Source organism: Paramormyrops kingsleyae, chromosome 17, assembly GCF_048594095.1.
Source record: "Paramormyrops kingsleyae isolate MSU_618 chromosome 17, PKINGS_0.4, whole genome shotgun sequence".
In the NCBI taxonomy this organism is placed as follows: Eukaryota; Metazoa; Chordata; class Actinopteri; order Osteoglossiformes; family Mormyridae; genus Paramormyrops; species Paramormyrops kingsleyae.
Genome location: NC_132813.1, coordinates 9,450,364 through 9,470,954, shown reverse-complemented (window position 1 = coordinate 9,470,954; position 20,591 = coordinate 9,450,364). Strand labels below are relative to the sequence as shown.

Sequence of the window (20,591 nt, the reverse complement as noted above, 5' to 3'; positions counted from 1 at the left end):
AGAGGTGGAAAGTTCAGGTCCAGAAAGTACAAATCCAGACCAAGGTTTTGTTTCAATCAACAGGTGAGTATAAAAAGTCACATTCACAGAGTACTCAACTGGTCTAGATTTGTACTTTCTGGACCTGAACTTTCCGCTTCTGTAATGGATTACTTTTGTGAGCAACTTCCCCAACACTGACTATGGCCAACATAAACCACTGCCAATTGATTTTTTAGCCATCTATCCATCACCTTATTCTTGTAAAGGTCATAGGGAGGCCTGGAGCCTATCGCAGAAAGCATAGGCCACAAGGCTGGAAGGGCTGCTGGTCCACTTCAGGTCACATGTACATGGTCTTACTTTAAGGGCAATTTAGAGACACCAGATAGCCTAAATGCCTGCCTTTGTGGTGACTGAGAGTGATTACCAGAGTACCTGGAGGAGTCCCATGTAGCATGGGGAGAATATGCACACAAACACAGAATGGAGGTAGGACTGAAACCCCCAACGCTAAAGGTGTGAGGTCACTGTACCACCCCCTAATAAAAACTGATTATATTCCTTATTGATGCATGTCATGTGACCTTAGGTGAATGACACTCCTTTTGTAACCCATGAAGTTTAAGATTCCACTGTTGACTAGTAAGTTATTGCGGGGTGGCATTTAGTGATTGTGGTGGCCTGAATTGATCGTGTTATGCACTGGAAACTCGTTTGCTTTGCCAGACATATCTATTTCTAAAAAGTAAAATTATAATACTTTAGGGGTGCAGGTAGATGCATTTCAAAAATAACCAAATACATTAATTAATAAGGCGAGTCACGCTTGCCTGAGGTATTTGAAAAGTTTCCTCTATTAATAAATTATACCCCCTAGTAGATGCGCACATAGTCATTATTTTGTTATTGATGCTTGCTATATTTTGTTGTTGCTAAGAGACAAGCTGGAACATGTCTTGACGTTCTCCACTTACTGTGACGACACCCCCGTATCATTGTCATTTAAATAATGTATCGTTTTCATTTAAATAATTTATTGCGACAAAATCTAATTGTACATTTACTTATTGATAAAGTGAGTAAATCAATAAACGGAACATTGCTACACATACATAAAGCCCATGGTGGTAAGTTGGTAACAGGTAGTGGCCTTTTGGCCTTCTATGACTCTGAAACAGGAGGCGCTTGATACCTGTAACCTCACATCTGCATCGTCCAGTTGACTTGATTCCAGCAATGTGTGTAATTCTACCCTTAGCTCAAGTGTCATCACGTCACGTATTTCAGAAGAGAAAAACAACCAAAGAAAATAACCACACAATGTGTGCTACAGTATGATAATACCCTTGCGCTGAGATAATGACAACTTATACAGAAAGAGGAAGTTTGTTTAGGAAATTTGTACTTTCAAAATGATTCATTTTCCCATTGGTAATATTTACAAATAAATAACTGCGGTTCTTTTCACTATACTAGGTATGTGTGCACTCTCACCCTTGGCAACGGAGAATTACTGTAAATAAATACATAAATTAATAAATATTCATAGGCAATATAAATGCACCTGCGCCTGCAAGGGTCCCCCTAGATTCAGACAGAATGCCAAACCTCTGCTGCCAAACCATATGCTGGCAGAATGTCGACGTGTTGTCGTAAATCTGTAACCGTAATTCAGAGAAATTTAAGGCAGAGACACTGAGTAGGGAATGGGAACCGAAGACGAATGTGGGTGACATCGACATAAAAAAAGTTCATTAGATGCACTTTAATAAGAGTATGATTACAGGTTTCGAAGAAGACTATGGACATGAGTGTCATATACGGCTTGTTCTTTTGCTCGCAGAACACACACACTGACACTGACACTGCTTACATTCTGACACTATCCCCCCCCACACACACACACACACACACACATACACACACACCACTTCCTCAGCGAGTGAGACTGGACTAACCGGCACATAACAAGCAAACAAAGAAATTACCATGGAGTAGGTAGGATCGACAGATAGATGGACACTTCGCTGCACAGAGGGCTAATTCAGGCTCATATCCTGGGCGTCTGGCTGACAGATACAAATTGCAAAACACTCAAGTCAAGAGAGTGATGGACACCGACAAGCAGATCCTGGGATCTCTGCACGTCTTACAGTTGAACATGGGATGAGAATTTTAAAAACTCCTCATAATAGCCAAGAGCATTTGGAGGTCACCTTTGCTTCAGTAAGCATGGCAAAGAGGTTTGGGCCACAATTTCACGCAACTAGTTAATGTGCTTCATTAACATAAACCAAAAAGTACATCTTGTTACACATTGTTCACCATCTCCCTGCAGCCAGTGGGGGCACAGAAAACCCCATGGAAACAGTCCAGTTAGTCTGGGGGTCAAATTTATCTCCACAATCCCACACTCAGGTATACTCTGAGTATTACTGTCAATGTTACTCTTCATTGTTGGGAAGAATAAGGAAACAGGTGTTAGCCACACTGAGGTGGCAGAGATGCGGGGGATGGAGTGATCCTCCGTCTCCTAATGGGAGAGGCAGACAGAAAGAGTGGGGAAATGAGTAGAGAATGGGTAAAAAAATAGAAGATGGAGTAAGAAGGTTTACCCTCCTACTCAAAATCTAAGTCTAAAGTCTGATTGATTGGCTGTAAAGAGCTAACATGCGACTGAAAGATAAACAATAATTAGTCAAAAAAGGGACCTTTCAGCCAATGAAAGATAGTTACACAAGGAAAAATTTCTTTCAAGTGTATCTCTCTCTCGCATAGCTTTCTGCACCAGTGCTGGCATAAGGGAAGGCAAGTGAGGGGAAAAGTGAAGAAGGGGCGTGTCACGGTCCATCATATCACTATTGCTGAGGTGCAGGTCTGGATCCAGGCCATTTCTTACGAGTACATTGACTACAGTGTGGCCTCAATATAACATAAATTTGGATATTGATCATCATTGCGGCTCCATGCCAGGTTTATCGGTAAATAGTTTTATGAAAAACAGCCACGCGTCACAACTTTTCATTCTTTATTGATGATTTTATAATTCTATCCTTTTCAGTGTAGAACTCCAGCTGATCGACAGGGTTCTGACCCAAGCTGTAGATGGGGCCTTACCTTGGAACTGCCTCTGGTGGGGGGGCCCGATATGATATGCTTTCAAGGGGCTCAGAATCCCTAGCGGTGTCTCTGGTGACATGCTACTCTCTACTGCTGATCTGTAATGCTTGCAGCTGACTCCGTAGGTGGCTATGGCCGCCGGCCCTGTATATACCCCGCCCTCTACCCCCCCGAAGTCCCACCCCTTTTGGGAATACGTCTGAATCTGCCTCGCCCCTCTAAAAGCGGCCTACCAACCCCCACGCAGAAGAAGGGGGCACAGCGAGAAGATGGCAGCGCTAGACTAGGATTGTACTCATGAAGGTGGGGAGTGGCATACAGTCTAGGGCACAGATGGCGGGGGGGGTGGACAGGAGGCGCTGGCACCGGCTGGCCATGGGCTGAAACCAGCAAATTCCCTGTCCCTATTCTATCCATGAGCGTGGGAGCCTGGGGCCCCCAGTGCCCCCCATGGCGCTGGCATTGACCTTGGCGCCATGCCCAGGGTGACCCCGCCGGGCGTCTGCTTCACTGTGCGTCTGTCTGTCTCACAGCACAAGGTCAGCCGGACAGCGAGCAGCAGCCCGGCTCTACATTTTTATTAGTATTAAGATTGTCAATATGGCCCGTTGTACTTATTACCGCTTGTAAAAATCGCAGCTTATCTTGGATCTTAGCTAATCGCGAAACACAGGAAGGGTGAATCAAAATAAGGGATACGGGGGATATTAGCAGGGATTGGTATGGTGTAGCAATATATGCACATTAATAGAATTACACGTTTTAGGATTTGTTGCATGTCTGTTCCCGGCCTGTAACATACTGCTGCTTTTAATTGCCAATCAACATCTCCTGCACTCCTCCTGCTCCTGCACTCCTCCTGCTCCTGCACTCCTCCTGCTCCTGCACTCCTCCTGCTCCTTTCCTCATCCAGCTTTCTGTCTCTGCCTATTTCCTACAATACAACGCAAAGGATCTTAAACCTGTTTGCTTCCTCTCAAAATTCCAAAATCTTTTTCCCCTGCTTCTGCCTCTTTCCGATACCCCACCCTCCCTCATTTCCTCCCTCTTTCCGATACCCCACCCTCCCTCATTTCCTCCCTCTTTCCGATACCCCACCCTCCCTCATTTCCTCCCTCTTTCCGATACCCCACCCTCCCTCATTTCCTCCCTCTTTCCGATACCCCACCCTCCCTCATTTCCTCCCTCTTTCCGATACCCCACCCTCCCTCATTTCCTCCCTCTTTCCGATACCCCACCCTCCCTCATTTCCTCCCTCTTTCCGATACCCCACCCTCCCTCATTTCCTCCCTCTTTCCGATACCCCACCCTCCCTCATTTCCTCCCTCTTTCCGATACCCCACCCTCCCTCATTTCCTCCCTCTTTCCGATACCCCACCCTCCCTCATTTCCTCCCTCTTTTCCATCACTTTCCCCATACTTCACCCTTCTGTGTCCTTCTCATTTCTTCCTCACCTTCTCCCACATATTGTCTTTACTCCTATCTCCGTTACCTCTCCTCTACCGTCTCTCTGTATTTTCTCATTCACTGATTCCTGCCTCCATCTGTACCCCCCCCCCCGTCCAAGTACTGCTTTGCACCCCCCCCCCCCCATTTTGTCCTTCTTCTCCTGCCCCTACTTCTCTCCCTACTGTTTTACCTCTCTCTCCACCCCACTTTTATCTGTTCCCTTGTGCAGTGGCGTGCACAGGGGGTGGGGCCACAGGGCCCCAGCTAAAAGCCAATTGGCCCCCTAAGTGGCCCCTCTGCTGTCGCTCACCTATTCAAATCATATCATTGGTTAATAATAAGGTTGTCCCCTCTGTGTGACTCATGGCCTGTCTTATGCCCGCCACCTTAAAAATTGTAGAATCACCCCATCCCCTGTTACACCCCCCCACCCCCACTCACCGGCCTTAACGCGGATGCTGGGGCTGCGAATCTTGCCGGCTTGGTTCTCTGCGGTGCAGAAGTAGTCATTGTCGTGAATGAAGCTGTTGAAGGCGGAGGGGGAGAAGGGGTAGAGCTGCAGTGTCCCGTTGGCGTGGACATGGCGGATGTGCGGGACGTCGTAGATGTCGTCGCCGGTGGCCAGGTACCAGCGCAAGACGGCATGGGGGGCGCCTCCAGCTGGACAGGGCAGGGACACCCCCACTGAGCTGGAGAACGTCACCCTCTGCAGGGAGGCGTTCACAAAGTACAGCCGTGTCGAGCCCACATCCTCACTGTGCACTGCGAGAGGGAAAAAGGCCCAGTCAGAGGGGGGGGTCCAGCTCCACAACAAATAGAGCTCACCTCTAACATACACTGCATGTTCAGACGTACACACTGCATCTTCCAGTGGGAGCTCTGCTCTGAAGCATGCAGTGCACATACTCACATAACCATATAAAACAATGCCACACTCAAGAACAATTAAAGGCTAAAATACCTTCACATGGCAGATTCTATTATCAAATGGATACAAAACAATAATCTATATAAACACCCAGAACTCCATGAATACACACAAATATCCATCACAAGTATAAAAATGCTGTTATAATTTCTGTTTAAGAATTCTATCAGATAAGCATGTATTAAGTTACTAGAACTCTAGTTAAATGGTTTCTATACTATGAATGTTGTGCAATTACAGCTGAATAATAATGCTGACTGATACAGTCCTGCGGTTGTCGCTGTCAGAGGACCAGGAGAAGCACATTTAGCTGACATCCTGAGTGAGGTTCTTCAATATTGACAGGCGCATCAGTGTCAAGTCAGAAAGACATCAACTGAGGACTGCAGTCACCTTCAGGTTTGTTTCAACACAAGCCTTTTGGACTCATTATCTAAAGGCCAGAGGTCCTTCCCCAGCGGTTTAACCCCAACATGTGGTACAAGTGGAGTTCAGACAACATAAAATGTCTCCTTGGTACAAGCCACCCCAGCTGAGAATGCTTAATATGAAAATAGATGGACTCCATTAACAAGTGAACATCAACCTATTTAATACCAACTTACTTAATATAAAAATCCTCTTAATAACATATTACACTTGTTATTCCATTCGAATTCCCATATGTTATCAACTATTCCTACAACCTACAGAAAGCCACCTATTTTCGCCTTTTCAGTAAAATATGAACCGAGGGCCCCTATTAAGTGCTGCCCCCCCAAATCTGCCAGGTTATCCCTGCCCCTCTGATCCCTGGTGGAAATAATTGGTTTTGTAACATAGTAACCTGACATTAATTCAAATCCAAATGTTCGGCACTATTTTGTTTTTGCGAGTAATTTTCTTTGTATGTTGAACAGTTGAATACTTTGTTATCATTGTTGTTGTTTTTGTTGTTGCTAGGGTGAGGTAAAGACCTACTTGTAACAATGCCTAGGTAAAAACCACAATGGGTTATTAAAATTAATGTCTTATTTTTAAAAAGCCAAAATAAATAAAAACCTAAAGAGATGGCAGAAAATATAAAGGATGGGATTAGAGGTAAAGACTTTACTCAATGAGATGGAGTAGAAATTCTCCATCTCCTTTTTATATATTGCCATAGAACGGGGGGATATGTTATGTAATTGGAATCTGTATGCCAGACGCAGAGTGTTAAACCCATATAATCTCCTTTCACATTTAACACACACAACCTCACGGCCTTGATAATTGCACCGCAGAGGAGAATGTCTCCCTCCGTCCCCAGGGCGGGCAAATTAGGGGACCAAGGTGGGTTAAGAAGCCAGAAACTAGGTGCACTGGTCTGGGGCAAGAGAGACAGCCTGGGTCACTGGGAAGTCAGGGGGCTGCCAGGCAATGATTGACGATTTACTATGGACAGGTAGGAAAGGCTGGACAATCTGGGCAGAGGCTCCAGAGCCAGGTTTGCCAACGGCTTTAGGAGGACAATGAATCTAAGGTTGTAAGTGCTTTTGAAAGAGGCAAACACCAAGGAACTGGGAAAGGGTCAGTGGTGTGACTGGGAGGAGCCTAGAGATGGAAATAAGATGGTGTTAATGTGGGAACAGGACACGGTACGGACTCGCCAGCTGGGACCCGAGCAAATTACTATAGTGGCAAAATAATGCTGCTGATGTATATCTAAATTCCCATGGGAATGGTTCTGTCTGTCTTATGTAATGCATTCTACATTACAAGCTGTATTTGAAAGAACACATGATAAAGATTACATAATAAACACAAAATAACATTTCTAGTAACTCATTGCATTGTAAGGGGAGAGGAGTATTAATAAATTAGTACAATTGTTATTTTATCCAAAGTGCATTTTCATTGATTCGTACATTTGGATATTTTATTGCAGGAATTTGGGTGAATAGTATTCCTCAAAAGCACAAACAGACCAACAACCTGTAACAACCTTAAATCAGTTTCCTTTATAATTGTGCTACCTGCTTTTAAGAAACTTACTTGTTTCAATTTGATATTACAAGTCATGGATTCAGGTGACCCTAATACTTTAAAGTACGAGCAGCTTTCCTTGACATAAAATAGATTTATAGACTCCTAGTGCGAATTTTAGGACTATTCTTGTCTGTAATGACTGGCCGCTTTAGCTGGTCTGTGAAAAACAATCAAAAGCGCAGATGCCAAACTCGGGACTTAAAGCCAACAACCATGATTGTCATCGCAGAAAGGAAAGTGTCCCCGCTGCACCCAGATCGACTAGGCCTGCTATAATATGTGTGAACATGTTTCATATGGGCAGAGAACTGAAGAAGTGGCCCGATGCCTGATTTAAAATTACGTATAAATGTGTTACAAAAATAAACATCACTGAAAATGTGACTTAGACTGAGGGTAAACAAGCAAAAAAATTAACCAGCAGAATTCTGGTGAATTCAGGTCACCCAGTTCACCATCCACCCCTCTGCCTGTCGCAGATTAGTGCCCAGAGCATAAACCCCCATAATAAAGATTGCAATATTTATAATCTCACAGTGGGGAGCTGCGGGGGGGGTGGGGGGGGGGGTACAGTCAGGTTTGGGTGCTTGTTTTCAAGGTTTGGATGGAGCATCAGTGTTAGAGGGAGGATGCTGCAGAAAAGGAGGAAGAGGGATGGCAGTGGATGAATACAAAGGAAATAGGAAGGGCTTTTTCACTTTTATTTATGATATACGGCTTATGAGGTTTTGCTGTACTGTCAGGAAGTGCTGCTGCCTGCGACACTTAAAAAAAAAAATCAGAAAAAGTGTCAGACCGGTATCTGAAATGTTCAGTGATACCATTGGCAAACAGACGACACCTGTTCCCTCTCTACACACCCCATTTAGGGCATTATCTTTAAATTCTCTAAACAACTGCATGTGTGTCAACACAAGTTACTATGTGACCAAATGAACTTGATGTCTCTGAAAACTATACTGGGTCAGCCCACTGATTCTGTCAGGAAGGTATGGTCCAACCATCCAAATATCTTCAAGCATTGACCCCCCCATGTTTTTTACAGATTGTACCAATAATACGGGCCAGTGCTACAGCACCTCATTCTGGTGCTCCTGATGGCTGTATCTATTGAATGGCCACCAGTCCAAAATTATTTGCGATTAATTTTATATATGCTATTTGTGTCCCTCTGATTAAGGACTTAAGATGATTAAAATACTCTACTCGTCTTCCGCTGCTCTCCATTTTATATTATGGCATAAGCAGACTAAAATGGTAGCCATAAGGAAACTTGTCTGTGAGCACAGAGACTATATCGTCCAGAGAGTTTCGGTATATTCTGTCGGCGCTTTGCATAATCTGCACACTGATGGTGTAGGGTGGGGTGTGTGTGTGTGTGTGTGTGTGTGTGTGTGTGTGTAGGGAGGGGTTGCGAATGTTCATGGCCCATGAAAACGAGGTGGGAAATGGGGGGGATAATAGCAAGCCAACGTGGCACATGTTTAAGCAAGAGATTTTTTTCCTTTCTTTGTTCCACAAAAAGATCCTCCGCAGAGAAGCACAGCCCCATTCAGGCTCCCGCGGCTCCCTCACATTTCCTCTAGCATATGCAAAAACTGGAGGAAGGAGAGAAGCTGCCATCTTGGAAGGAGGACCAGCCCTGCCCTGTTTAAATGGAGGCAGAGAGTACAGTGGTGAGTTCTGGGTAAGCCACTGCCATCGCCTCCGTCATCCAGTTCCTTCCAAATTTAATTTACGAATACCATTCCCTCCTCTTTTTTCATAACAGTTGTGATGTGCACACATTTGAAGATATCATTACTAATTTCTTTATTTCTTTATTTATTTTCCGCCTGCATGAAAACAGCATATGAATATGTATGGGGAAGCAGCAGAGACCCTGCCTGTGCAGAGCCTGCACACTGCACGCATAATGCACTCGTCTTCATCTTCCCTCAGAAGCGCAGACCTGGCACTGGCACGCCACACTGGCACGGGCGGATGCACGCTCATACTCTCGCACCAGCACTCCCGTCCACACTGATAGGACCCTCACTGTCACATGGTCCCAAGCCCCACCCCCTGGCCACACCCACACATTACACTGCATCCAAGAGACGTCTCATTTACGCGATAAGTGCCCAGATCATCCACCATTCTGCTCGCCTGGAACGTTTTCACAATGTTATCACAGCAATGATACTGACTTGCTCTTTTGTATGTATACGATCATTTTGGTTTAATCAGCATACATGACATTGCAGTTGGTGGGTTTGGGGCGGAGCCTCTCAATGGCACTCAAGGAATTGTGGCGAGGCTATAGAGCTGTCTCCCATGAGATGCACATAATAATATTTCAAAAGAGCCGTTAACCATCAGATAAATACTATTTACACGAGGATCAGACTGACACATCTGACATACTGAGCTTACATTGACACAAAGCAGCTAGTTGCTGCTGTTCTGACTCCATATATTATTTGGAGTGATTTACACAAACATACACCCAGTCAACTGGAAACCAGTGATTCTGTTCCAACCAAGGCCAAATCAAGAATATCAGACAAAATCTGCATACAGCTTCTCGTTGCACCCATTTCAGGTCGCTAAGTGTATCTCTGTAATGCATGCATGTGTGCATCAGCGTGTGCTTTCATTCAACGGGGAAGTGTGAATGCACGTCTGTGAGTATTTAGAGTTTGTGTGTGTGTGGGTGGGGGGGGGGGGTCTGGTATATATTACATTGTGGGAACCAGATGTCCCCACAATGTAATAAAAACCTGTTATTTTTGATATTATGGGGACCATTTTTTGGAAATTTTATTTTTTTTAAATGCGGCTGCAATCAAAAAAATATATGCCAAAAGTCTCGCTTTTTTTTTTTGGTTACTTATGATTAAGGTTAGGGCTGGGTAGGGGTTACGGTTGTTATATTGGAATGAGAGTTTTCCCCATAGAAATGAATGGAGAGTCCCCACAAAGACATAATTACAAACCTCTGTCTGTGTGTGTGTGTGTGTGTGTGTGTGCGTGTGTGTGTGTGTGTGAGAGTCAGTGAGAGTGATGTAAATGTAAGTGTGTATCTAAGATGCTTCAGGGTGGTAAAGACGCAGCTGTGGGAGTATGGGGGTGTATGGTGGGGGCTACCAGCCCCTCATTGGGGCGGCAGTTTACCCCCCCTCCCCCCATTTCCAGACCCCCACCCCCTTTTTTCTGCAGTGTCAGTGGAAAAAGCTGACTCCTTCAGCACTTGCTGGGGACTCGCTTTCCCTCACTTCAAAGGCTGCTTCTCGGCTAAAGCCAGCGCCAGATTGGTGGAGTCTCACTACAGTTTGCGTTTCAGACATTTACCATCCTGGAGCTCCTCTTCCCACTAACAGCACCACAGCTGCCCCCCCCCCCCTTTGAAAACAGCTGCCTGAGTGCAAAAAAAGACTGAAGTAAATTCGATCATTTTCACCAACCGCCATCCATATTGTTACTTGCAGCACCTCCTGCCTGATGTCCCAGGAATGAAAGAACTCTCCATATTAACCTTTAACTTCTTCTCCATAATGCCTTCATCTCAAACATCCTTATACATTTAAATGTCTCTAATTCCCAAGAAATTATTTTACAACCACGGGCTAGATATAATTTCAACAAATTCAAATCCTTTCGTTCTATCCAATTATTTTTAACCTAAAGAAGGCAAGGTTAAACAGCAAGGACTAAAACTATTTAGCATCTATTGGCAAACGACTTCATGTATGTTTGGGGTAGACATCACAGTAGTTGTCCGCGGTACAGATGGCTTCCTTTACAAAAAATAAAACTGCTATTAAATTAATTCAGCCTCGTAGGCCTTATCGATTGAGAACCACCGAAAACGCCAACAAAAAAAAGGTTAACGACTGTGAAATAGTATCTAGGCATTTGAAACAGATTAACTCCGCCCTGTAACTAGTCGCCGAAAGAATAATTCACAAATCAATGGCTGCTCACTCGCCGCCCCCGTGTGAGCTCCGGCGGGACGGTCTTAAGCCACGCCGAGGCGAGGCGGTGCGCAGGTGGCAAGGGGAGCGGCTCCCTCCAAATCCGCCGCACAGAACACACACAGCGCGGCCACGCCGGCTTCTCCCGCCCGGCGCAAGGGGGGACCAACACACCGTCACAAAGACGAGGCGCAGCCTCAGCACAGCGCCTCGCATTTCACCACGAATTAATAGCGAGCTGATAGGGCGTCATTTACGGCGGAAGAGGTCGAAGCGGTCATGGCACGCGGATGATAAATATTATAATTTTTGCCATTTCGTCAGCATATTCATTAAGCTGGTCACCCAAAAAGAGGAACTGTACAGACAAAAGCCGTTAAAATGGTTTTGGGCGCGTCGGCGAAAAAAAAGGTGGTTCAGAATCCTCAGTGGCAAAAAGGCTCAGATTTAGGAAGTCGTGCTTGCTGTCACCCCTGCTCCTTCCCCCCCCCCCCCCCCCCAACACACACACACACACACACACACACACACACACACACACACAGCACTACACTTGGCTCTATCATTAGTCAATTTTACAAAAAAAAAAAAAACACACAATTTAACTAAATATATCATTTAAAATGAATTGCTAGAAGTCCATCGATTTTGATTCTGTACCACAGCGGAATAGCGGTAATGCTGTTGACTGACATTAACAACTTTTTATTATCTTGTTTCTTGCAACAAAAAAAAGTGTTAAAATACCCAAATAAAATACCTTCAGAGACGAGAGAATGCACTGCAAAAATGTTGCAAAACGGCAATGGCATTCCATTACACCAAAGCTTTATCATTACAATAAAAACAAAAATCAGTATTAAAAAGACGACTATCGAAGATCGAAAGCCAGCGCCTTACTTACATCGTCATAAGAGCCTATCGTGGTCCGATTATCAATGCTTTATATAGAACCAAGACTATTTTTGATTCACAAGTCGTAAAAAATACATAAAATAATTATGTCTAGTATCATGACTAGTCTTGCAGTATTTGTCAATGAACACATTATGACACCAAATTCTTAATCTGGCAATTTTTATCCAAAGCAAGACACATGACAGAAGGAACAATTAACGCTTGATTTTACAACTGCGTTTTTGTTAATGCAAATGTTGGTCCTACATCCAGTCCCTTAACTACTACGCTTCCTGCAGCCTTATTGCCTAATAACTGTAATTTCATAACCCAAACAGCAAGCTGACGGCGTGCAGTCGGTGCTCGACTCCCTAAAATAGGTGCAGACAGGCCCGACTGATATTAAGGTAAAACGTGGATATACAGAAGAGTTTCCAAAATGGAAACGAGGAATAAATGGTGGTTCAAAAATAAATGAACCCTTCTGGCCATTGACCTGATTTACTTTTTTTTTTTAGTGGGAGATGCGGCAGATCTCAGCATTAATTGGAAAGAGCGGTGGATTTGGAGACAAAAATGAAGATAAATCAATTCGATATATTTCTGCAAATGGTGAGGAGGGAATGAAGGAAGAGTGACAACTACACAAAATACACTATGAAATTTGATTCACTATTTACATTAATTGCATACATAATTTCACACGTCAGAAAAAATAGCATGTTAAATATTGATGATGAAAGAAAATTACACCATATGGTACAAGGGTCAAAGAAATTCAAGCAGAAATTGCATGAAATATTAAATCAGGTCAAATAACTAAATATACCATTTCTAAATCTTATCAAAACAATAATATATAATTATGTGATAGTTAAATATATAATATATTATTAATAATAGAATTATTATAATTATGTTGAGTATCTGTTGTCGACAAGGATGGAGTGTGTGTGTGTGCGTTGCGGCAATCCCCCTTTTTGAAAGCTTTCAATCACATTTTCATTTAGGCAAATGTTCAGAAAATCGGCTCAGCTCGGATAATATCGCAGCCGTCACACAATTTGGACTAACCTGATGGCTGCTGATCCTTAAAACAAACATTGCTCTTCAAATACTCAAAATACGCACATAGACATTACCTACTGACGTATTTATAAAATGATTAATCGCATGAAATCCAGTGAATCGCATGCAAATGCAAAGATGCAGATATGAAAAATTTAGGTACTGCAGGCTGAACATAGACACCAGTGCAGATGTGTGTGAAGAGCAAATGCACAAAATACTTATGAAATCCTTATTTGCACAAACTGAATTCTGAAATGCCAACATACACACACACACACACACACACACAAATAATCGTGTTTAAACTGTTTAACTGTTTAAATTTATAATAATCTTTTGGCAGTTTGCGGCCTTTCAGGTTAAATAATAGAAATTTGAGACTGCTTTAACAAAATCACAGATATGTTAAGGACTTCACATGTTGTCCTTGCCATAATTTATTTTGCTTTTTTCGTAAATTTGCACAAAGCCTGAACATATTGTTGTAATTATTCAAGTATTCCGGAATTTTATATATAAAATTATATATATATATATATATATATATATATATATATATATATATATATATATATATGATTACTGTTATCAGTCTTCGTCGTAAAATTAGTAGTGAGAGTAGAATTTTTGCTGTTACCATCTGGGAGCGAATGTCCTTATAACAGTATTCAAATATCTTGCAAATCTACCTCTATAATACTGCAGCTCCTCCCTTGTGCGTTCCATTTCATTTCCTGAAAAAGACAAGCCGACCCCTGAGACGAAAAAAAAGGGGGCGGGCGGGGGGGGGGGGGGGAGGAGGAGGGTGCGTGTACCCCCCTCCCCCAAGCCTGGGTTCAGGTGGGCTTGCACGGGGCAATACGCCTAAACTTGCAGGGGTGTGCTCTTGCACCTGGGCTTATCTCATTTGACTAATAATTTGACAGCGACTGAAAGAACATACGTGTCCCTGGGATCGTAAAATTATACCATGAACGCAGTAACGATGAAACTAATTTCGTTGCGAAATGGCTCCTTGCATATCGCGTTCCTTAATAGCGCGAAATGTAATGGAGGTGCGGCCCGTTTGGAAAAAGAAGCAGTTCTTTTACATATGAATGTCATATAATTAAAACAGATTATACTGATTATATATAGGGGTGTTACCTGCTAAAATAATGCTTATTTAACCGATTATAATAATATACAATAATTACAGTATAATATAAAATTGGGTAAAATATGACATGTTAAAATGTTGACTTTCCTCCCCAGCCAGCGCTCAATTCCTCCGCAATTATAACTTAAATTCCTCTCTAGCCCCGTCACAACCGTCGTTCCACCTCCACAAACCGTTATGTATCTTGCATACTTATAAAATGGAGAAAAACATAAGCACTGCGATGCAATTACATAAAGCAAAAGACATAAACTCCAAGCAACAGAATCGCATACCATGAAACGCATTTTAAACAATGTACAAACTACAGAAAATATGTGATTGTGATAATTATCTGCATATTAATGCAGATATGTAGAGATTATTACCGTACCTGCTGCTAAATAGGTAAGGGAATCAGTGATTGGTTTGGTAACACTGTTCTATATTTGGAGCCGTTGTTGTCATATGCACAATTAAAGCCTAAATTATATATAAATGACACATTTTTTCTTTCATTTGGGTTGCTTCTGAATGGCTTATTAGTATACTGAGAAAACTGACAAGATATTACCAATATCACCATCAATCAAACGAAATTATACAGTGCATAGTCAAAGCAAATTCATTTTTCCTCCCCCCACCAAGGTCCTCCCTCCCCCTTTAAAATTTAAATCCGCATCAGCAAAATTCAGTTGGAAATTTGATTCGTGCATGATAATTTTATAAGTGCGTCAATTTTTACACATTTACGCAACTTGCTATTTTGTAAAAGCAAACTACACAGGATGACCTAATTAATCTTGACAAACAATTTACAATTTATAGCCCCTACATTATTTCGAACATATCCCAGAATTATGGTACAGTTTCGCCAAAAATCGCACAGTAACTACATATAAACATCAACAATCGTTTAGGCTACTTGACACGCCACGCGTAACAGTTTCACATTTCATTTAAACAATCGATTCCTTCAAGTGTCAGATTCAGGGACAGGCCAGCGAAGGAATCAACAGTATACTTTCAAGTGAAGAACTTACAGAATCCATCAAAACTAATTTCAACATAACATCTACGCATCTCTCCATATATCTGCGGATGTCTCCCCCCTTTCACACTCGTCGTTTTTACATATTGATAACTCACAGCGTAACGCGAAAACAAACACCGTGTTATCAAGCACCATCTAATGTCACAGACCGAAGCTTAGGACACATGGAGCTCGGATAGAAAACAAAATAAAATAAACCACAAAAAGTATTTGTTTATTTTTTAAACAATAAATGAAAAAAATGCCTACAATCAGACAAATTACAGGTTCACTACTCAATTAGTAGTGTAGAACCAATAAACAATTCACGGAGAACAAACCATACCCAAATTTCTCCCTTCTCATAGTATAAACACCTGAAAGCAAAAGCAAGTACCAATTAATTCTTAATGTTGTATCATTTTTTTTCCCCAAATGAGACCATGATATGTTATTGTATTCTATTATATATATTAGATGGCACATTATTAACTAACCGCGTTAAACGCAGCGCTGCTATTTCAAAGAGTAGTCGCAAAACTGCATTAATAGTCAATAAACTATTATTTTTAACTATATCACATACCTTCTTGAAAAGAATACAGCAGGAATAAAGTTACCAGCCACATGCCATAAATAGCAGGTATATTTCTCAGGAATGTTTTGCAATCCCGACGAGTGTGCAGCGCAGTGTTCGGCCAGGCGAGGCTCCGTGCTGGAGTGGTGGCGATGATACCCCGCGATGTCTCCAGCCTTAGTCTCCGACTCACCAGCGCCGAAAAGCGAGGACTGGCAAACCCGCCTCCTTCCCCTCCCCTGCACGGGACCGTCATTCGACGAGACCCCTCCCCCGGTATTATAATTATCCAGCGTTATAGATGGACTGCGTATTGCGCAGCAAGGGAGGGGGGAGATGAGCGAGCGTTTGGGACAACGCGGGGGGGGGGGGGGTGCAACAAGTAACGGCGAAGGTAACCGCGCATGGCTGCGTACAGGTGACATCTTCGTCGGTGGCACAGGTGTCCGGCTGAGATGAATGAAAGCTTATTACCTGGGCGATACCGTTATTTTCATATGCAACTGTTTTATGGGCATCGACTGCGCATATATATCTGGTGATCGGTGTTGCTCGCAGTGAACCGAGTCACCTTAATGCATAATCTCTCCTCTCCACCCCTACTTCTGTTATTTCACAGCAGCTCACCGCGTCCTTAGATACCCCGTACAACAAAACTCGATACCACTCACCAAAACATACACACCACGGTTCGCGGGGCAAGCAAATGTCACGGAGTCACTTTGCTGCGCGGGTAATAAAACGGAGCATATGAATGGAGATCAGCGTGTTTGCGCCACTTCCGCGCTTAACACACTTAAGTTGCGCAAGCAGCTATCAATAACCGCATCGAAAATAGTAAAAAGTGCACGAATGTTTACAGTTTTAGTTCACATTGCCCCCCCCAGTCCCAAAAGGTTAGAAAAACGAATTCTCTTCAGTGATACCGTCTTATATGTAAATTTGCGAGGCTAATGTTCACTTTCATAAATATTGTATTAAGCAATACATAATACATAAATGCAATACATAAAAAAGAAATATGCTAAGATGAATACCAATAACTTACGCCACAAATGTACAGCCGAGGATTTCTTTTACTATCCCGTTCAATTAAAATGAATTTGGGATAACTTTTGTAACTGAAATATGATACGACGATATCGATTAGTAGTTAATTAATTTCTGATTCTTATTGATTTCCCAGACATTTTGCAGTGACGTTCTCTGTTACGCCATCATTGCTATCATAGAATTTCAATATTGGCACCGTTGTCATATATGGAAATTACTAAGTATTTTTGTATTGGAAATTATACAGAAAAAAAGCAGAGGAATCAAGGGCGTAGGTTTCGGTGTGGACAGTAGGGACGTGTACCTACCAATACGGTGGGGGTACTGTGTGTGTTTATGGGGGCGGGGGTTCGGGATGATTTGGTTAATACACATCGGCGAAAACAACCCTACGCCCTTGGGAGGAAGGGTAATTAGCGAAGAATGGGACTCTTCCAAAAAGTTTTTCACACGTCTTGGGGGTTCACCGCTAAACCCCCTTTGGGAGTGCACTATAGCACGAATGACGGATTCTCTGATGCCCTTAGTGTATGCAGAAGGAATCTTTAAGGAACTACAAAGTCACTAAAATAACAGATTAACGATGTTTGTATGTTTTTTAAACAAAATATAATTATTGATACACTATGTCGCAACATTACTTTGAGTCAATACAAACCAGATTCAAATAAATTGCACTGATTTAGAGGCGTTCTCTGTGTATCCGGGCACTCTTAGGTCTGGGTTAAGGATCCCTTTCATTTCAGACATGAGAGGTGTAGAACTAATTCTATTTTTTTCCGAAGGAAGTTAAATTCAGCGCACTGGCACAGCAGGGCATCTCAGTTTCAAAAATATTTTCCTCAGACTACTTTCTGTGATATTTATCACTCCGCAGTTCGGCAAAGGGAAGCAGGAAAGGCAGTGGTCAACTCCTCCGCACACACTGCGAAACAGATGCAGCCAAATATCCAGATCAAAAGAACTCCGCATACAGATATACGCGGCTCGCTCTCCTTCCCCAACCTGCATATTTACCAATTCTCATCCCATGCAAGAAAAAAAACCCCAAAAACATATACAGCATAGTTATGGGTGGTAACTTTACACTGCCTGGGTATAACTGTCAAATGGCTAATGTAGACCACGAAGTGGAAACTTTCTTGAACTTACACACACTTTATTATTTTAACCTTAAAGTGCCAAGGCAATGATACATTAAAACTGGTGGTAAGGTCACAACAAAACAGGTTAATGAAACTGCAACTTTCAATATTAACTAACCACTGTTAGTTAGACATGAATGAAGGGGGCGCTGATGGTAAACTTATATATAATATAAAAAGCTAGTAATGACTTAAGCCAATAAACATGCATTTATTTGCGGGGGGCTAAAAACATTTTAGGGGGCATGAAGCCCCCATACAGTAGGCCAAATGACGTCCCTGCAAACCACATCTCGTTTTAGATATACACCCTTCCCAACATGAATGACATTATAGCGAACAGCCCTGGCACAACAGTCTGTGGCACACTGGCTCAGGAAATAGAATAGGTGGATATATATCACAGCTATAAAAATAGAAAATACTCACTGTTCTGGGTCTAAAAAGTTAAACTGGTTCAGTTTAACAGAGGAACTGCCATGTGAATTTTAGTGTTAAGTGTTCCTTGTTTCCATTATTGCACTAACATCCATTGTCTGTTAATGATTATTTACATGCTGTTGTTTTTTGTATTGGGTGTGGCCAAATGATTGCACATGCCGAAGCACTTGTTGCACATGGCCAAGAAAACATCTCGAATCTCGGTTCCTCTCCTGCTGCTATTCTGCTCCACGCAGCATTCCGCTATTTTCGGTGAACCTAAACGTCTCAGTGTGATGGCTTTAATAAGCCACTGGTCAGGTGTCTCATGTTGGAGCTGGAAGACAGAATGCCTGTGAGGGCCGTCTCCCACACACACCATGATATTGGAGTGGTCTTAACCTGTTTGCTGTGTTAGGGTTTAACATAGACTGCTATGTTTGTCCTCCATGCAAGAGGTCAGATTTTAATTCCCCTGTCTGTTCTTGGAACTGTTATCTTACTCTGTTCATCTCCATCTCCTTGTTACTCTTTTTTCTCTCTCTCCCTAACCACCCTGCAGGATTTCGACCAGACGAAGATAATGCGCTGTAGATAAAATCAGCCCCCCAATCCCGCATTGTTGCTCTGGATAAATGTGTCTGCTAAGCAACTAAATAGTGAAGTTCAGCCAATCAAAAGCTCTCAGTTGCCTGGCAGTCAGATACAGGCCCACGTCACTGTATGGCTGATGAGCAATTAGTTTCACAGGTAGTAGCTGTATTTAGATGGTCCACACAGTGGCAGAGCATCACGTGAGCAGACTGGAGGGCCTCTGGTCCAGCTGCGTGTGAGGCAGAAGAGGGGGGAACGTTACCCGATGTCCTCGCCCACCGGCTGCTGCAGTTAAGGGGAGGGGGGGGAAAAAATCAAGGGGAGTAGAGGGTGGCATGGCGTGACGTCACAGCGCGTTAATTTATTCAAATGAGGGGAGAGTCATGGCAGCGGGTGGGGATGCGGGGGGGGGGGGGGGGGTGTTCATTGGCGGTTTTCTAATCTTGCTTCGTTTTTTGCGGAGGCTAGGGGGAAGGAGAGTGGCACAAGGAGTGGAGGAAAGGTGGAGGGGCAGCACGAGCTCGGAGGAGGAGGGCATTCGGATACAAAGGACATCAGAGAAGAATGACGTTCCACAGAGGAGAAGACAAACACTCACGCAGGAGCATAACAAAGCAATAAAAGGCAGGTCAGATAGACACTGAGCTAGATATGCTAAGAAATATACATATTCTATAAATGATGTTCTAATACCATTTTGAATGCAAGAGATCCATTGAAATCTTTAGTTCTCTGATTTCAAGATACCAAGGATAAAAAAATTCCCATAAGCACCCAAGGACAAAAATGTCCTTGTATGCAATTCATGCCATTGTCACCTTATGTATGAAAAATATTAAAAATCAGATAACCAGTTACATACCCCCACATCACATTTGTGGGTTAATTTACAGCATTGTCTGCCCATTTCTGAAGATGAGATTTGATGTTTGTACCATTTTTATAATCTGACCCACGGTGAATAATAGACTGTTTCTTTATATTACACTACGTAGTTGTAGGAACAAGCTGTGTAATTGACCTTTTAATAAATCGGCTTTAAAATATCCATGGTGAGGACGGTTGGCAGGAGAAATGCATGCCACCAAGAATGAATTACTAAGATGAACTGAAACACTACCTAATAATCTGAGTGCATTAAAAAAAAAAAAACCTTTTACTGAAGTGTTAAAGGCCTACAACCATAAACAGAATAAGAGGTTTGAAGGTGGACAGATGGA

At 42.8% G+C, this 20,591-nt stretch overlaps 1 protein-coding gene across 5 annotated transcripts in view; it reads right to left on the bottom strand.

Moving 5' to 3' along the window:
* The window catches only part of dscaml1 (Down syndrome cell adhesion molecule like 1), a 106,147-nt gene extending 89,792 nt beyond the window's left edge, over positions 1 to 16,355 (bottom strand). For 3 of the 5 annotated variants that reach the window (XM_072701096.1, XM_072701100.1, XM_072701101.1), the window contains exons 1-2: positions 16,169 to 16,347; positions 4,994 to 5,314 (exon numbers count right to left, since the gene is read on the bottom strand). In XM_072701096.1, coding sequence (XP_072557197.1) covers positions 4,994 to 5,314; positions 16,169 to 16,211 — 364 coding nt within the window. In that variant the 5' untranslated portion in view covers positions 16,212 to 16,347. Of the gene's footprint in view, positions 1 to 4,993; positions 5,315 to 11,453; positions 11,529 to 16,168 lie in introns of those variants that run through there. The other 2 variants (XM_072701099.1, XM_072701097.1) reach the window with 2 other exon arrangements.
* Positions 16,356 to 20,591: the final 4,236 nt, after the last annotated feature.